Genomic DNA, 12,862 nt, shown 5'->3' with positions numbered 1-12,862 from the left:
TCTCCCTGGAGCCTTCTCTTCTCCAGGCTGAACAGCCCCAACTCTCTCAGCCTGTCCTCACAGCAGAGCTGCTCCAGCCCTTGCATCATCCTCGTGGCCTCCTCTGGACTCGTTCTAACAGGTCCATGTCTTGTGTTGGGGTCTCCAGCACTGGAGGCAGCACTGCAGGTGGGGCCTCATGAGAGCAGAGTAGAGGGGGAGAATCACCTCCCTCGACCTGCTGCCCACGCTGCTCTGGGTGCAGGAAACTCCTATGTAGTCCAAACCCAATGGTGTTCAGGTGTTACATGGAGGGATTCATTACAAAAGCGTTCAGTCGTGTGCCCATGAAATTAATGAAGATATTTTCTTTCAAACATAATCTCCAACCAGTGAGGTATATTTACAGATCTTAATCCAGCCTGCAGATCCACAGGAGGAACTAAGAGCGTGAAGCACACGATGGGCGTACTCAGGTTAGTGCTGTGCAAGTATCCGCTTTAGAAAGGCAAACTATCAACAGAGGAGCGAGTGTCCACGCCTGGATCTGTCACAGTGAGGCTAAACTGAATCCTCCCTCACTGCATCTTCAGCACCACCTCCCGTTGGATTTTCCTGGCCTGTGGTTGGGTCTAACCACGTGGACTGTGAACATGGTACGGATGATGACTGCACCCCGATAGTTACTTCTATCACAAAAACCAGACAGAGAAATTAACCCCACAGCAGTTCAGAAACATACCTGTGAATCAACTGGGATTAGTGAAAGAAAATCCAGACCTAGAAAAGAAGAGAAGGATAACAAATTGATGAGTGTTTTGTTTTATTCATAGACAACAAATCTAAGGAACTTCTTTTTTTTTTTTTTGTGGTCGTAGAACAGATTTTGTAATTGTTACACAGTTTCTAGATGGAATATACCACTGTGACACCACTCTCAACGACTACTTCAGGCAGCAGCAAAACGAGTTATCTAGTATAAGTGGCTCTTTTTTTAAGAATGAGAATGACATAATGATGTATTATTATTCACTGGATATTGCAGGGTGGTTCAATGCGGTTGCTTAGATGGAGGTTGCCATTCGGAGCTGTTGATTCATAATGCAAGTTTCACTGCATATTGTACCTGACTTTGGCCAAACTGGGACATGAAGAGTGTCATCACATTAAAGATGCTGGAATGAAGTAAAGTCACAACATGCACAAGTCCAAAAACAAGCAGCAGGTCTCTTCCTCCACCCACGGGCAGCCAATAAGGAAACATTTCTAATATCATCCCCGTTTTGTGTCTAGACAAATAAAAGGAATGAAGAAGAGGAAACTACAAGTAGTTCAACGTATATCCTCTAAGAGCAGTGACAACTAGCGTCCATCTTATACACCATTAGCGTGTTAAGCATTCAGGGCAAGATGTTTAAAATTATGAAATCAATGAGAAATTACAGCCTGTTTCGGTTTTGTTTCTAAATATTGGCCTTGTGTTTGCTATGTCAACAGAAAGAAATGGTAAGCTTACTCCCTCCCTGTCCCCTCACCTCCAAATCTGTTCTGGCCAGTGGCATCTCTCCTCCTCCATTAGAGAAAAATTTTGAAGATTTAAGCTCAGCTGCTTTTACAGAATTTACAGGTTTTTTTGTTCTTGCACGTTTCTAGAATTTCAGTCAATAGGAGATGGACAAAACACTTCTAGATTTCCATTCTCTCAGCTTAATTCTCTTCTCCAATTTAGGAAGAAAACCAATTGCTTAACAAGGGAGAAGTGGAGGGAGGGAGCAGCGAGGGAGCCAAAATGGACAGAGAAACAAGGGGAATGATATCCATCTCATTGCCAAACTGGTGCTGAAAGAAGAGGAAAAAACCCAGAGATGTTGCAAGGGAGAAATGGAGACAGGCAATGGAGGGGAAGGAGGGAAGTACAGGAGGCCAGTGTGACACCTGTCACCACAAATCACCATTTCCTGGGCTCTGGGTTCGTTACAGCCGGCAAAGAGAACCCCCAGAGTCCCTATGATACAGTGTTCTTTTCAAGGAGCCAGGAGAGAAAACAGTGTCCCCACCTTTTGTCTGATATTTAGCGGCAGTGTTGAAGAATACATCATAGGCATTTAGGGTATGTCTAGGTAAAGAAAGTCAATAGAGGTCAGCTTACATATTGTAGCTCACCTTAACCTTTTTCACACAGTCTAGACAGAGCACCACTAGAATCATAGAATCCCAGACTGGTTTGGGTTGGAAGGGACCTTAAAGCTCATCCAGTTCCAACCCCCCTGCCAGCAGCAGGGACACCTTCCACTAGACCAGGTTGCTCAAAGCCTCATCCAACCTGGCCTTCAACACTTCCAGGGAGGAGCAGCCACAGCTTCTTTGGGCAACCTGAATCAGCTAGCAGAATATCTCTACATCCAGGTTTGGGATGAGTCAGTGCCATCACACCTCTATAACTTCAATTAAGCAGCTACTCTTACTCTTGCATCTACGACGTGTAACAACCAGGTGTTTACACACACAGTCTAACTGAATATAGCGAGAAGCGTTTCAAAGTGCCAATTTGTACCCCAAAAGCAACGTTTTTCACATCGCTGTTGCACAGTGAAATCTGAAACTGGAAAGACAGCCTGTACTGGGCTTGTCTAGACATGGCGTCAGCGCGACGCTGCGTACAGTCTCGTTCCGTTTAAAAAGCTGATCGATCCTCCCAGTTTTCACCCACCCCACAAATTAATGAGGCTGTCAAGAATATAAGTGAAAAACAGCCACCACCTACCTGGCAAGTCTGATGAAATACTGGATATTGGTGGGTGATGGAATGGTACCGGGTAGTCGGTTAATGAAGGAGGAAGAGCAGCAGCATCGACCGTTGTCACGCTGGGCACTCTGACAGTAGATGGCTGATACATGAGAACCCTGTTTTAAACAGCATGGGAAATTACAAACAACCTGGCCGTTAGTTACAGAAGAGAAATTATGTACCACTGAGCACTCTCATTCACAAGGTCACACAACTAGAGCATGGCTACTCACTACACAGTATTCCACTCTAATTTCCTCTTTCATAACAGTCTTCATAATAACATGACCGTATCTTGGCTCTCAACAGCAGCTGTGACATAAGAGCAAGTTGGCATTAAAACAAAGGACAGTGCTGGAGTCATTTGTAACATTCTACCATTCAGAGACAGAAATGGAATTCTCTATCTGTGGAGCAGCCTGGGTGGGACATGCAGGTAGCCAGAGCCAGGAGGAGAGCACTCATTTCCATTTCTCCACATCACTTGTTCCTCGATGCTAAGCTGTCACGCCAAGGGCACGACTGACCATTATTCAGCCCCTGGAGCACAAGTGACACACATGGGATTAAATATCAAGCCCATCTTCAATCACAGCCTGAGCTCAAGCTAAGTTCAGCTCTCCAGGAGTGTGCAACTACTTAAAACCTTTCTGCATCCCCGCCTCCTGCCCGATTCCTCGGTGGCACTGTTGAAAGATAACACCACAGGGCATTCAGGCACCAGCCACGTGCATAAAATGTTTCATAAACTCCAAGTCAGGTGGAAACACCCAGAATCCTGCTCCCAGGTGTTCTGCATCGCTCCCTCCAGCCCACCAGCCCTAAGTGTTATCTGCTCAGGTCTCTCTCCCCAGACAGCTGCATTGGTGCATTTACACCACTATTGATTTCAAAAGCTTTGATTTCAGACCCTCCCTTCCCAACCATCTCTTATACTTCAGCCTATGTTGCTTCTCCCTGTAGAAAGACACCCCTCAATTTTGCCAAAAGTAGGATTTAGGCAACATTTTTTTTACAGGATATAAGCTACTCCCCAAAAGCCTGGCTTTGACTTGGATTTGAAGAATGAAAACATGCCATTTCCATACCCAAACAGGAAGGAAAATACATTGGTCACTGATAGACAAGAAAACTCAGTCCTCCTACACTTATGGTTGCAGGTAGTCATCTCAGACAAATACAGGAGCGCGGAAGGAAGTCTTGTGCCTTCTGAAACTTCATTAAGAGATGTATTTGTAGCTATTTTTTCTTATAAAAATTAAGAAACGGTCTCTTGCAGAAAGACTCCTCACAACCCTCACAAAAAGCAACAGCATGTCAGTATCACTGCTGACAGATGTTGAAAATGACCAACTATTTGCTCATCAAAGACCACACATTCCTGCGGACACACAGTACACCTGCTCATTACTTCAAGAGCTGGCAAAACAGAAGGGGTTGGTTTTTATCACTATTATTTTAGTACAAGACATGGGCCACTAGGCTGAGAGACGCAGACACACACCTCAGGCAAAGCAGCAATGCTAACTAATCAGCCCTTACTAAAAGCTGATGCTTGGAATCACCTCATGGAGCAGTGACTGCTGGTGAGACTGACCCAGTGCTCCTCAATCCCTGCAGGTCTCCTGCGCCGTACAGGCCAAGAACAAGAACTTTATGGAAGCCACAAACAGCAACTGCAGCTGAATTGCACAGACTGGGACAGACAGAAGGTGGCACAACAGTAAAGAAGCTGGTTAAGCCTACAGCTGAAATCAGGCATGACTACAAAGATGGAGCAGTTGACAGAGGACTTGGGAAGTCATCGGTTGTGCTAACCAAGGTGCAGGACTGACTGATAACCATGGGCCAACAACAGTGTCCAAGACATTCCAGAGTTCAACAGAGATGAAGGAAAAGCTTGTTTTGATTCAAAACAGCAAAGCATCTCCCTTCCAAGACCGACAGGATGGATGAAACACGCAACGCCAGCCTAGTTTCCTGGGCACCAGAGCAGATTAGATGAGGAGTGTAACGGAGAACGAGAGAAAAGCCTTTAAGATCACACTAACTCAGCATGAATGCATAAAGCTCCTCCACTGGGTATAATCTGCTTTCTCAGGAGAATCCTGTCCATTAGATTAACCAGCTTCCTTTTCTATGGAGAAATATCCCTGCAAACACAGCAACAGTCAGCGCAAAGTCTTTTGTGAGACGTAAAACTATTTAATAACGTTTTGCCTGTACAAAGGTACTGGATCAATACAACTTTCTGCAAGGAGAGGCCTAGAGAGTCACCTCTGGAAGTGTGGAGCTGGATCCCGGAGAGAGATGACAAGTCCATTTGTAAATGGATACACATCAGTTTATCTGAGACATTACAGAATAACAACTAACTTTAAAATTGACAAACCCTTTGGTTGGGCTTCCTTGTGTTTCAGACATAAATATGCACTTCCTTTTGGCGGGAGGATCTTCCTCTTCATCAGAAGAGCTTTCTATTGTCAAGTCAATAACATCAACTTTCTTCTTGTTTACCTCATTGGCCACCGTCACAGAACACGGTTTGCTAACAATGCTGGAACCTAAACAAGAAAATCAAATATCACTGGTTTTTTAAAGGCTGTTGATATCAGCTGGTTCTATTTGCAACAGAACCAGGAACTCAAACTCTGTTTTAACTCACTTTCCTGGCTACTACAAAGAACATTATTGCCCAGGAGCTGTTTTATTACCATTCTGTACCATGTTGAGAATATTAAAGCACAAGCTTTAATCTTCCCTTATCAGTTTAACGACCTAAAACAAGAGCAACCTTTCATTTTTCTTAACTATTATAAAGAGCAAAGAAAAAGCCCCAAAAATGCACGCTTTTAGAAATACAACCCTTTCTTTTCAGTTTAACTTACAGGAAGGTTAGAAGTACTAAGCCCTCCACAATCCATACACATTATCCAAGCTACAACTGAGTCTCCAAGACTCTGTGTTGCTTTGCAGCCAATACGCAGATGTACGTACTTTCTATTTTGGTGCACTGTGGACTTGAGACTTTCACAGCTTCTTTCTTTGGCCTCATGGGGCACCAGGAACCATCTTCTTGGAATTTGATCTCATCCACATCTGAACATTCATTAAGGATTTCCATAAAGAGCCTGAAAAACAAAGTCGAGTGGTTTCATTTTTTATTCCAAGTGAAATTTTTCTAAACTTCCGAAATTGAAATTTGAAATTTTTTAAATCTGTGAAAAGGAGACACAGTTGAAAAGCTAATTATGATCATCTCTGACCCACTGCAGGTATTCTCTCCCTACTTCATCTTACCTGAAAGCCCATAATTAACAGCCTTCACAGACATCCAGACACTAGAAACCAACCTGGTCTAGTGGAAGGTGTCCCTGCTGCTGGCAGGGGGGTTGGAACCAGATGATCTTTAATGTCCCTTCCAACCCAAACCATTCTATGATTCTATGATTCCACTCCAACATTACTGCAATTCATAGATTTCCATACAGAAGCAGAAATCATCATCCTTTGAATCAAGCTACACACTTGTTTATGAGCTAAAAGTTAAATTTTAAAGTTAATAGCTTCAGAGACAAGGTAATGTATAAGGGAGATCTATCCTTAGATGTCACGTTTGGATTTCCCCAGAGGAAATATGCTGAGGTTCAAGAGTTCAATGATGCATCTAGGTGGTAAACTTAAGTAATAGAAACTAATAGAGTCTAATGGTTCCTCCCAGTCTAAACTATTTTAACAAAGAAAATAGCATGAAATGGCTAAACCTCAAGTCATAGAAGTAGCTATCAGTAACATCATGAAAAATTTTAAGTAATGGTGTAATCTGCAAACCCAGCCTCTTACCCATCTAATATCAGGCTCTCATAAGCTGCCTTCTTGTCACAGACAGGGCAGATCCAGGTAGGCTTCTTCTCGTTCATTTGAAGATAAAGAGCAGCATCGAAACATTGCAGGTGTGTGCAAGTAACAGCCCGGCAAGGGATTGTCAGTCTCATTTTTCCCAGCTGCAGGAGATGCATTTAAAGAGGGTCAGAAGAGAAGACAATGAAATCAAGAGGCAGTCGGTGAAGTCGCTGTCTCTTCTCACTACAGAGGTGCCCAGTGTTAAGGCTGCTGCAGGCAAATCCACCCTACCAAAGCACATCCAGTGAGCTTACACGATCGATAAAGACACCCTCAAAGTCTTCACTGAGTTGCAAACGGTCAGAAACATTTCTGATGGACCTCCATCAACATTTATTTCTAGGGTTTAATTTTTATTAAAAGACCTGGTGAAGCACCCACTTTTATCATTTTCTTTTAGCCAAATATTTAAAGGGTTTTTGTGACCTCTGGTTATGTCAGACTCAGAATGGCACAATACCCATTTTAACATTTAACTTAACAGACCAGTCACAAACACAAGGCCAGTTCCTACCCGGGAAGGGGAACCCCAAGGCTGCATTACCTTGTTACACAGCAATCAACATTTTTGTTTGCTACAGTGGCTGGCAGTGCAAGCGATACCACCAAGATGAGGAGAACTGAAGTTTTATTGATCACTGTATCCTTTAATTATTCTGTAACCTTGCCCAATCAGTCTCAATATACAACATTACTCCTTCTAAAGACCTCACTATATACATGAGTAGCAATTTGATTCTGACTGTGTTACAACTGAGGCATTCACAGCTCTAAACCATAGCTGGTTGAACGCTGCTACAATCAGGTGCTTGTGAGCACCCTTCTCCCCGCTATTTTATATTAATGAACCAGTACATAACAAAAGCCAGTGAAGTTTCTAAAGTGGTGCCTCTTCAAAGCAGCCCAACTCTGCACTAACAATGAAAATACCACTCTGTATAAGGAAATTTCCAGCCATACTCACAGGACACATCAGAGATACCCGCAGACTGGTTGTGGCAATCTCACTATCAGGATCCGCAGTTAGTTTTTCTTTAACTATTAAAATAAGAAGTTATACACAGACATCATTATTTAAAATGCTAACCTTGGATTTGCCAGTACATGTACTTTATTTCCAGCTATCTAAAAAAAACTAAGCATCTAGGAAACATTCACAGCAATATCAAACAACAATATTTTCACTGTTTATAAGCAACTGGCAAAGACGGTGCATCACGTTTGATGTGTGGCAGATGCACTAACAGCCACAATGGTTAGTAGAGCAAACTCAACCCGACATGCCAAGAGGTCAATAATCCAATCATCAGTGAGTGAGGGACAAAGACAATCAGCATCATATGCAAAGTGAAGAGAATGTCCCTCACAGCCCACCACAGCAAGTGGAGCTCATGGCATTCCCATAAGAACATTTTCAGATGGGATTTCTAGGTGTGCCTCCTTAGCGGCACAGGGACCCTCACTGAAAACATGCATGATGCCTCAGCGACAGCAAAGGGAACCCTTCATACTCTGGGACACTCTATTTTCACAGAATGTTGGGGATTGGAAGGGACCTCGAAAGATCATCCAGTCCAACCCCCCTGCCAGAGCAGGAACCTAAATGAGATCACACAGGAAGGCGTCCAGGTGGGTTTTGAATGTCTCCAGAGAAGGAGACTCCACACCCTCCCTGGGCAGCCTGTCCCAGGGCTCTGTCACCCTCACTGGAAAGAAGTTTCAAAATTCTGCAAATTCCCCAAGTATTAACAACTTCTGGTTTTAAAAAACCACCAACCACCCTCAATAAGTACAGACAAGCAAATTTAATTTGACTTACTTAGTGCTCTGGAATGATCGGGGTTTCTGATACCTTTCATTTTTAACCTCTGCAAAAGCATAGCTGAAGTGAGCTGACGAACGAGATACACAGACATGGAGTAATTCTACAAAAAGAGTGATTAAAAATGAAATACTGATTTAATACAGTACTTCCACTATGACAACAGATTACTATTTATGCTAACTGTAGCATACAGTAAAAGCAAAACCGTGCCAATTTTGTGTTTCATAGTTCTGAAAAGCATTGACAGATTCCTCCATTACTCTGAAAGAATCCAATCCTCTGTCAGAATTCTCCTGACAATCAAGTCCAGTTGTAACTGGAGTTAACTAAGAAGAGTAATTCCAGAACCAAGAGACAATCATAGAACCCCAGACTGGTTTGGTTTGGAAGGGCCCTTAAAGCTCATCCAGTCCCAACCCCCCTGCCAGCAGCAGGGGCACCTTCCACTAGACCAGGTTGCTCAAAGCCTCATCCAGCCTGGCCGAGAACACTTCCAGGGAGGAGCAGCCACAGCTTCTCTGGCCAACCTGGGACACTGGCTCACCACCCTCACACTAAACAATTTCTTCCTCACCCCTCAGCTCCATCTCCCCTCTGCCACTTTCAAGCCATCACCCCTTGTTCTGTCACTCCCTGCCCTTGGCCAAAGTCCCTCCCCAGCCTTCCTGGAGCCCCTTCAGGTACTGGGAGGCCACTATAAGATCTCCCCGGAGCCTTCTCTTCTCCAGGCTGAACAGCCCCAACTCTCTCAGCCTGTCCTCACAGCAGAGCTGCTCCAATCTGGGCTCTCTTCTTGCAGAGATGATTTAGTGTGGTGACACACCTTCTCATACATGCAGTCTTTAAGAACTTCTCACATTTGTCTGTTAAATTCTTCCCTTTTTTCAGTGTCAGTCTGTTAGTGGGGAGCTCAAAGACAATCATGAGACAAAAGATGAATGCTCTTTCAGGTGCAAAAACACCACCTTCACACGGCACACAGCTGCACCCGTTTCTTTGTACCTTCTCTTTAGCTTGCTCTGCACTTTTGAGCCAAGCTTCATTATTCCATACCCACTCTTCTGAGGATGGGCACATTCCCTAGCATTGACTGCTCTTCTCTGATTCACACCACGTGCCAGCTTCTTTTGTTCAGTGTTCATTCTTTCTTCAAGGTCACTAATGAAGAAAACAATTCTGCAAGTCCCACTACTCCAGAATAATACTGGTTTTATCTGGGTACTGCACAAGGATTTTAAACAAGAACTCCTACTGCCCTGCTCCTCCTTTACCACTCAGAGTAAAACCAGCCCTTACCTCAATGAACAGATAAAGTTATCTAAGTGCATGGGGAAAACACTAAGAAAAAAGGATTATTTTCTATTTCCTTAAGGAATGACCATGCTCTGCACTGTTTATTACCAACAAAATTAATTCCACAGGCTCAAGTCTGACCACCTCTGTGGGATTAAAGCCTCCTGTGCTCAGAAACCCTCCGCTATCAGTCAGGTACGTGCCTCACCCCGTGAGCCTGCTGACACTCCACACTGTCCCCAAGGGCCTCGTTCAGAGGATGAACAGCGATGGCTTGCTGTGTGAGTTCTGATACTTAAACCAGAGCACCAACATTAAACCAAAGAACTCACTTTACCTCTCAGGGGAACGCTGGGACAACCTCCAGTTCATCTGCCTCCATGAGAATGTGTTTGGGCAGATACAGGGGAGGAAGAAAGCAGGGGACAGAGGGAGAGGCTGAGACCCCACACAACCCTGCAGTCATTTCAAGGTTCTTGTGCCTTCTGACTGGGAAGCAATGGCTCAGGGATCTTTCCTCTTACCTCTGTTTTAGGAAAAAAACTTTGCTGTCAGCACTACCCTGTTTGCTGAACATGAGCTTTCTCTCCCATTTCTTTTCTTAAATTTTAGTGTATAAAAGCTTATACTGAAATCTGACTTTGAAACTTGTTACGTCTCTGATCCACAGATTTTGAAGAAAAAATAAGAAGTGAGTTACTTTGACTATTGAATCCAGGATTTACACAACTAGCCACAGACAAAGGAATAAGTAGTTCTTGACTCGCCAACAGCTGAAAAGGCTGCTGCAACAGCTATTTAAACCTAGGAAGAATTCAGAAATTCCTCACACTCTCCCCTTTTTTTCCTTACTACATCCATAAGGGGATTTCTGAACAGCCACACAGCCATATTAAAGGCTAATTACCTTTCAGTTATGATTATGACTGCAGGCACTAGAAAGCAACAGACATCACATTTCAGTCACCACCTCCTGTATCTCCCGCCACTTCTCCCCCACTACAGCTTTCCAGTAAGTTTACATTTGTATTATGAAGAGGCTTAATTTTTATTTCCCCCCCAGCTCTTCATCCTTCCCCACACTAAGTGACTTCTGCCTCACATCACCCAAACTTTCAGGACACTCTTCACCTGTAAGAAAGCACAGACTGCTCAGATATCCTGCATCACAAACATACACACCCCACGGGTACGGTCCAACTAAGCATGTCTGAGATCCATCTGCCAGCCCAGAAACAGCTGGCACCAGCAGCCTGACACCTCCCCAGTAAATCCTTCCCAGCAACCCACCATCTAAGAGCTTTCTGAGCTGGAAATTCCACCCCTGTTTTGTTTTATTTGCAAGTTCAATTTTAAATCAACTCATAGAGAGGCCATTTTCAAGTAAAAAAAAAAAAAAAAAGGAAACTCAAAAGAATAGAGACTGAAACATCCATTAACCAGTTCTTCTTATGAAACAGAAACTGCTTTTTTAAAACTACTTAGTATGGCTTTGGTAGAAAATACAAAAACCTCAAAAGCAAACGCACCTCTCCACCCCCACAGCCTTGGCATATCTGATCTGTTTAAAAATCCTTTTCCAATGAACAGTTACAACAGATACTGAGAAACATGCCTTTAGAATATAAGGCTGCACAATTTATTTTTTCACACCATCAGGCTACATGGAAGAAAGCAGGTTTTCCTTTCGTTACTTTTGTCACCATCTGAACTGTTTTGTACTATTTACCCCACAAAAATATTTTGGTATTTGTGACACACATTTCAGGCAACCTCTCACGGCAGGCTTTCTAAATGTGAATTCTATAAGGAAGTCTTTGTCATCCATAAGCAAATCTTATGTATGTTACTGTAAACTACCATACTTATCGAGCAAACTTTTGTTTCCTGGTACTGATAATAAGTTCAGACACTTAACACTTGCCAGCAACACCAGGCAGAAGGGGAGGAGGAACGCTAGTTGAGGTTATTTAGACCACTTTCCACATCCTAGAGAACACAGAGTTTACCTTTCCAATTTCAGAAGCCCAGGAAATGGAGATCTGGTTTGGCACTGCTGATGACAACCTAACTAGAGAGGTTATATTCAAGGGGCGCCCAGGCCGCTTCTGTTCAATTCCATTTTTTGGCGGTGGAGCGTATCCCTACGGGAAGGAAGGACAAGGACAGTGTTACCAAGTGTCCCAGCTGTACTCTGAAACCTGCAGAAACAGACTTGTTAGTTGTAAACAGATCTATGGGAAGCAGGTAAATCTAGAGGCTCTCTAGCCTGGAGGCTAAGTTCTACACTTATTCTGAGAAATATCAGTCTTTGACAGTCTAATACCCTAAGTCAGACACAATTTAAAAGCATTTTTTGTTTTAAAGTCGGTTTACAGAAGTGCTGAGAAGTTGGAAGAGAATGCAGTTTCAGTCCAGGTAAGTTCACTGGAAAAGCAAAAGGCAACGTTGATGCTTTGTCCTTTTTTTCCCCACCCACCCCACTAGTAGAAGGGAACATCGCAAGGACACGGCCTTAGTGACAAACACAGCAAAAGTCATGAAGAGTTAATTCAGTGTTTCACACCCAGAAAACACTTCATTGATTCTGTTTAAGAAACAATAACAGTCTTGTTCCAAGAGCTCCACACCTCCCTGGTGTCTGCTTTGCCTCAACTACTGCTACCCTCATGAGCGACAGGTTGTCATCTGTCCTCTGCCAAGGCCCCTGAAGAAGTCTGTATGTGGAATATCCACTATATTTAAGAGCTAAAAGGCTTTGCCGTTGTCTGTAGAAAGAAAATAAACTAGATATTATTAGCTCAGCTTTAATGAAGAATTTCATAACCTGGACAGCTTTTCTCTGTGGTTTTATTTCCTATATGATGTTTGTGACTTGAATCAGGAGCCATCCGGTTCCTTTTTGCTCCCAGGCATGCACAAACTCTCCAGCGTACCGTGAGCAGAAAGTATCTGTGCTACGTGAAGGAGCACGCAGCCAAACTGCAGCTTATCCATCTCACCCTGTGTCTGTCACTAGGAAAGCAAGACAGTCTGTAACAGTGTTAGGTTAATTAGGGTTAATTTTCTTCTTA

At 43.5% G+C, this 12,862-nt stretch overlaps 1 protein-coding gene across 1 annotated transcript in view; it reads right to left on the bottom strand.

Moving 5' to 3' along the window:
• PIAS2 (protein inhibitor of activated STAT 2) overlaps positions 1 to 11,932 on the bottom strand; it is a gene marked incomplete at its 5' end in the record, with an annotated part of 13,621 nt that extends 1,689 nt beyond the window's left edge. The window contains 9 exons of the mRNA XM_029085312.1: positions 722 to 759; positions 2,037 to 2,095; positions 2,744 to 2,883; positions 5,144 to 5,331; positions 5,765 to 5,898; positions 6,611 to 6,771; positions 7,635 to 7,708; positions 8,490 to 8,595; positions 11,798 to 11,932. Coding sequence (XP_028941145.1) covers positions 722 to 759; positions 2,037 to 2,095; positions 2,744 to 2,883; positions 5,144 to 5,331; positions 5,765 to 5,898; positions 6,611 to 6,771; positions 7,635 to 7,708; positions 8,490 to 8,595; positions 11,798 to 11,932 — 1,035 coding nt within the window. The remainder of the gene's footprint in view (positions 1 to 721; positions 760 to 2,036; positions 2,096 to 2,743; positions 2,884 to 5,143; positions 5,332 to 5,764; positions 5,899 to 6,610; positions 6,772 to 7,634; positions 7,709 to 8,489; positions 8,596 to 11,797) is intronic.
• Between the last annotated feature and the right edge of the window lie 930 nt (positions 11,933 to 12,862).

This window comes from Antrostomus carolinensis, unplaced genomic scaffold (assembly GCF_000700745.2).
Source record: "Antrostomus carolinensis isolate BGI_N321 unplaced genomic scaffold, ASM70074v2 scaffold16276, whole genome shotgun sequence".
Classification (NCBI taxonomy): domain Eukaryota; kingdom Metazoa; phylum Chordata; class Aves; order Caprimulgiformes; family Caprimulgidae; genus Antrostomus; species Antrostomus carolinensis.
The sequence above is the reverse complement of the archived record's forward strand: the minus strand, read 5'-3'. Positions and strand labels throughout refer to the sequence as shown.